The 6491-nt window shown below is 35.2% G+C and overlaps 1 protein-coding gene across 1 annotated transcript; it reads right to left on the minus strand.

Moving 5' to 3' along the window:
- Positions 1–4622: 4622 nt before the first annotated feature.
- LOC105773455 (predicted GPI-anchored protein 58) lies at positions 4623–6179 on the minus strand. The gene is made up of 3 exons (XM_012595382.2): positions 6034–6179; positions 5675–5756; positions 4623–5549 (listed from the first exon to the last, which is right to left on the minus strand). The coding sequence occupies exons 1-3, from the start codon at positions 6043–6045 to the stop codon at positions 4852–4854; spliced, it is 792 nt and encodes a 263-aa protein (XP_012450836.1). The 5' UTR covers positions 6046–6179; the 3' UTR covers positions 4623–4851.
- Between the last annotated feature and the right edge of the window lie 312 nt (positions 6180–6491).

Genomic DNA, 6491 nt, shown 5'->3' on the forward strand with positions numbered 1-6491 from the left:
GTTTTTATTTCAGATTATGAACTAAATTTCCTAGATACCTAAGGAAGATGAAACTTATGATGAATCTTATTATTTGATTTCTGAATTACATGATAAATACTTGATTCTTATTCTCAATTATGTATGCTTATTTCGTGTTTTAATATTTTTGGGATATTAATTCATGTTTAATGTGCTTATTTCAGTGGAGCAAAAGTCCCTGTTTAAGAGTAGATCTAGCATAATTGAGTGGAGTTGCATGCAATCCTAGAAATAGGGCGACATAAATCTACCAGATTAGAGTCAAATCTAATAGGGGAATCCATAGATCGAGTTAATGCGATAATAGGGGTTTTAATTAGAAAGTGATTTCAATTAATCAACCTAGAGTCAGTTTTTCTTACTCTCGAATGAGATATTAACATAATTTAGGGATTTCTACGGATCAAGACACAAGTAAATAAATCATTTAATTCGGATTCAGAATAATAAGTGAAGTCTAGGTTGATTCTTTCCTGGATATTGCCTTTCTCTTTGGCATCTTCAATTATTTCATATTTCATTTTCTGTTGTGTTCTTAGTTAAATTAGATTAGTAAATTTAGATTAAAAACAATCATCCCAATTTATCGGCTAAATAATAGAAAAATAATAATTACTAGTACTTTTAGTCCTCGTGGATACGATATTCCCTACTCACCATAACTATACTATTGTTCGATAGGTGCGCTTGCCTTTGTCATAATTATAGTTAGTTTAGTGACCATCAACTCCTTTTCAGTGGATTTATATCACTTTGCTTATATGGCATGTGATAGGCAAACACTTTGTTGATATAATTTTGAACTATGCTAGATGATGGATATTGAATGTTAAAGTAGTTAAGTGATAGTATTTTATATGTTTTTGTACTCTAATGAAAGTGTATGAAATGGTAGGTAAATTTACTTGACTTTTATGAGGTAATTAAGAATGATTGAGTTATGTAAAATGGCATGAAAAAGGTGTTTATGGTATTTTTGGAGGTTTGTTTAGGCATGTTATGAAATGGTACAATTACTTGTGAAATTGGTTGAGAGATAAGCTTGAAATAGGTCATTTTTGGGCACACACGACCTGGGACACGGACTGTCACACGGCCTTGTGATGTACACGAGCAATCCACATGGGCGTGTTGAAAAATAGTATAGGTATAGTTCTTGCACGGGCTACGATACGACCGTGTGAGGATACTTCGAATGGTATACGGGCTGACACATGGCCTACGACACGGCCGTGTGATCCAAATCAGAGAGTTACACAATCTATACACATGGGTGTGTGAGGTTGAACACTGGTCTCTGGGATAGCCACATGGCCATGTCTGGAGCCACATGGTCTGGGCTCTGTCAGACGGCCATGTGACTCCTATTTTGAAATTTTCCATTTTTGTCCCAAATTTTCTATTTTGTCTTGAATTGGTCCCTGATTGTTTCTAAACTATTTTTAAGTCCTCCAAGGCTCGATTTAAGGCCCATAAATGTATGTATTACCCTGACCTGAATTGCTATGAAATTTTGTTAATTAAATTGGAAACTTGATGCTTTTTGTTATTGATTGTTCTGGATTGTACGGTAATACACCGTAACCTAATCCGATAACGGGTACGGGTTATGGGTGTTACAATGCTATATAATCATGCTTAACATTTAGCTTCCATTCTTAAATCACTAATCAATCTACTATGTCAATTAGTCTAATTGATAGCTTTAACATGCCAAATGATTCATAGGTGAGATTATCATTTTTGTAGAATTAAACTTAGTCAAATCATGTACCAATTACCTTACAAGCCATGCCAAACATTCAAATTTGAACATTACCATTAAACTATCAACTCAAAATGAATTTATGCATACTAAGAGCCCTTATGTACATGCCACAAAGTCTATACTCAAATTGAACATATAACTACCATATTGTTGATAGTGTATGCTTTACGTTGATCCGGCTCGGTAGGTTCCGAAAGGTGACAATCTACAAGGAAAGGAAACAACTAGAGTAAGCATACAAAATGCTTAGTAAGTTCAAATGGAATTATCATACTTACCTTGATCATTATAAGTATAATATCTACTAATCATTTTGGCATTCACCGTGACTATCATTAACATATAATGATATAACTAGACACATATAAACATTGTCAATCAAGTATGTTAATCATGTTTTCATATCAAAATTAATATCAATACATTAAGGAAATCACATATCTATCACATATAAGATATCATGCATATACTATCTCATTTCAAATTCACATTCAGGTTTTCCGGTTCCATTCAATTGAATATCGCCCGATGGAATTATAGTAAAATAGACTCAGATATACAGGGTGAATAAGTTGCTCACACAAGTTGGCATTTTATCAGGGTTGCTCACACAAGCTAACATTTTATCAAAGTTTTTTACACAAGCTAACTTATATTAGGTTACCCATCCGAGCTAAACCTAAATTACATTTAACTCGAGAATCTGCAACAAATGCTAGACCTCATTATAACCAATAAGAAATTCATTGTTAGTTAGTTTTATTTTTAGACTGTTTATAGCAATCCGATTAGCAATAACTAAGTATAGGTCCATTTGTGACGCTCTATACTCGGATCCAGTGGATGTGTCGTACGTGGGGTATTACATAAATTATACATTAATGTGATATCAATGATGATTGTGTATATAAATATAAGTGCTTATAAGATAAGTATGTATGGAGATGAATGATGGTGTAGTTTGCATATGGTTCATGTAGGTACATGTTTGAAATTGTATGTTTTTGTAGCATAATGTTTATATTTATCATGTTTGGAGGTGGTATATTTATCATGTTTGGAGGTGGTTTAGTATTGTATGTTTTAAACTTGGTTTTTGATTCCTATAAGTCAATGTTTTGGTATTGAGATATTAGGTGTCCAAACAAGCGAGTTTTAAGGTAATTTTTGGGTCATGGCATAGAGGTATCAATACTTGGACCCTATGATATCGCAACAAGTCAAACATAATGTCAAGTTCTACAGTGCTAAGGACTTGTATCAGTATAACTGGGAACTTGTATCAATACCACAGTGTTTGATCAAGTCCTTATACTATTTGGAACTCTTTTGATCTATTAAGGCTTGTTTTTTTTTTTTGTCTTGGACACCTAAAAATAGTTTTAAATAATTTCAACATGGTTTTAAAGTCTTAAAATTAATTGATCTATTTTCTATGATTTTTATAAAATGTTTTAAAGATTCTACTTCCTAACTTAATGTAATGAATGGTAGATCGTGAGATAGTTGTTATCAATCTAACTTGATTCAAGACAAACATGAGTTCTCAAAAAATTATTTAGAAAGTTCTGTCAGCTACTGACATCAGAATCTAAGAATTTTCCCATTACATTCCCGAGATTCTTCGCTGGACTTTCTGAAGCAATCCTCGGCGGCAAGTCGTGTACATGAACCCAAAAATCTATGAGCAAGAATTCCACATCCTTCATATTTTCCCCTTTTGAAAGCTGACGAATAAGGAAGCCATGTGCCTCCAAAGATAATCTCCTCCATATCAATCATGTGAGAAAAATGAATCAAGTAAAGCTCAGCATCTCCAATTGACTTAATACTCGCCCCTTGTAGTGGCTTCCATAAAGAGAGACGAGTTGTCACCATAGTAGCAAAATTGATAACCCTTTGGCTGAGTAATTTACCCACAAAGCAGAGATCGGAAGCTGCAATGAACTCCTCACAATCAAGAAGTAATTCTTTATCTTCATTTTCTTAAATTGTTGTATTCTGAAAGTCCAACTCCATAGTAGAAAAGAGAAATACGAAACAAAGAAAAAAAAAACAAATTCTTGACCAAGCAAGATTAATGCACTCTTAGACAAGAGAGAGAGAGGGAAGACTTCGTATAGGAATTTTTTTTTAACATTTTTTATGGAGCGCTCGATTAAATGCTGAAATGATGATGAAACAACAAGAGCAACTTCAGTTGAGAGTTTTGTCGTTAATAATGTTTAATTAAATTAAATAATTAAATCAGTCACATGAACCTAACTTCAGTCCCGGAGCAAATGTGTATGCCAAGTTAGTAGCAACTTGAAAGGAATTGGCCACTTAGGGTGGTGGGTGCTCACCACCGACAATAGGAATGCGTACCACCTTTTTATTATTTCATTTCATACAAAGATGTATATGATTAACCATTCCCTCTGTATCAACTCTAAGAAATTGTTTTCGATTCAATCAATTCGATTTTTATTTTATTCAACTAATTTTTTATTATTTTATAATATCGACTATCGTTTCAACCTTCGACGGATGTCAAGTCCCTTTCAGCATAATTCAATTTCATCATGTATTGTTGGACAAAGCAGCTGATGACACACCTTCCATCTCTTTCTACATATATCAGACCATTTGCATATACGTACAATTTCTTGTAACTATGATAATTCTATAAAAACAGTTTTGAACAATTTTGATTTTAAATTTTATAATATTATCTCCTCTCTTTAAAAAAATTGGGGGCCTGGCATGAACGGTTGTAGGTGAGTAAAGGGTAGTGCCTTTTATTGAAACCTTCTAATTTAACGACGGATCTACATTCCCAACACTAATAAAGTAATAAAAGAGACTTTTATTTAATTTTCATTTATTAATATTAGTAAGAAACTTTTTGTAAGCCTGTAATAACCCAACGCTTGGCCACCACCAACCTTATTTCATGACCCCATTCAGAAAAAGAAATGTACGTGCAATTGTAAGTGACTGGATATTCAACAGAAACATGTAAAGACATTATTGCTAGTGATGTCATGAGTTCCTGAATTTGACGATGCGCTCGCGTTACCTTACATGATTGAGCAACCATTTGGGTTCTCGTCGCTAAAACATTCACCGCGGCTCGTGTAACAGTAGCTATACCCGCCGCCGCCGCCCCAGCTGTCATAAACTGGCCTACCGTAAGTCTGGTAACATGGGCGTAGGGGTGGAGGTGGTCCACCATAATAGCAAGGTCCCCCACCAACGCCATGATAGCATTCCGTGCAACAGCATCCGATGGGGGGATAAGCCATTGGTGGTGGAGGACAAGGTTCTGGAACCTTTGGTGCTGCTGCTGGCGGTTTCGGTGGTGGTTCTTTTCGTTTCTCAGGTTCCTTAGGCTTTTCGGGTTGTTTAGGTTTCTCGGGTTCTTTGGGTTTTTCGGGTTCTTTCGGCTTTTCGGGTTGTTTAGGTTTCTCGGGTTCTTTGGGTTTTTCGGGTTCTTTTGGTTTTTCGGGTGCTTTAGGCTTTTCGGGTTCTTTTGGTTTTTCTGGTACTTTAGGCTTCTCTGGTTCTTTGGGTTTTTCAGGTTCTTTGGGCTTTTCGGGTTCTTTAGGCTTCTCAGGCTCCTTGGGTTTGGGAGGAGGAGGTGGAGGTTTGATCTCAATGCTCTTGATTGATCCAGCACCCTTGCAACATATCTTGTCCCTCAGCTTCTCAGGATTGCAGCATACCACAGTAATGGTCACGGTGTTGGCTTTCTCATTGTATATCTGGTCTCGTATTTCTCTTGTTCGCAAAAACCCATCATCAAAAAATTATCAACTTAAACCATATAAAAAACTACTTTGCAATTATTAAAATGCTAAACACAAAAAGGACAAGCATAAAAATCAGGAAACAGGAACTCACGAGGGAATTTACACAGCACTTTCTTCACTTTCTTGTAGCATCGCCAGCACTGAAGGTCCACCTTCAGCACCATTACAGTCACCTGCATCCGTACACACACACACACATGTAAAGTTATAAATTATTATGTATCTTGTGAATGATGGAAGTCAGATAGACAGAGAAAGTAAATAATTCCATATATCATCATTAGCAAACAAAACAGACAAGGGAAAAAAATAGGAAAGTACAACAAGATTCGGGTTCTGGAATGGAAGAATCAAGAACGATCAAAAAGATCACAAAAAAAAAAAACAACGATAAGAACGAAATGGGTATTAGGAGTTGAGAACTCAAAAAGGGATAAGATTATAAGAAACCTTCTCGGCCATGGCTTAGAACTGAGAGACCTCAGATCTGAACAAAGAAGATAGAAGAAGCAAAGGAAGGGCGATGAAATGAAGAACCAATATTTGAAAGCGAGATCGAGGATTGAAGAGAGCCTTGTAATTTAAGCTTCCAATAATTCTATTAAAAGGTAAGGCAGGCAGACTAGGCCCTAGTAAAGCCCAATTAATAGTTGACACGTGGAATTTGAGTAGAACTTCAATAGATGGGGTTGCTTTTTGATTGCTGACTCTACAATCTTTCCTCTTTCTTTCTGGATGCGACGGCTGGCGCTAATGCAGTCAGCTAGTTTAACATTTCTGGACTAATTTTGAGTAGGGGGGAAATTGTGATTTAAAGAATTAAATTAATTTTAAAATTAATATATATCTCATCAATTAAAATTAGATCACTCAATATAAATACAGGGAATTAAAATTTAAAATGTATT

Source organism: Gossypium raimondii, chromosome 6 (genome assembly GCF_025698545.1).
Source record: "Gossypium raimondii isolate GPD5lz chromosome 6, ASM2569854v1, whole genome shotgun sequence".
Taxonomy (NCBI): Eukaryota; Viridiplantae; Streptophyta; class Magnoliopsida; order Malvales; family Malvaceae; genus Gossypium; species Gossypium raimondii.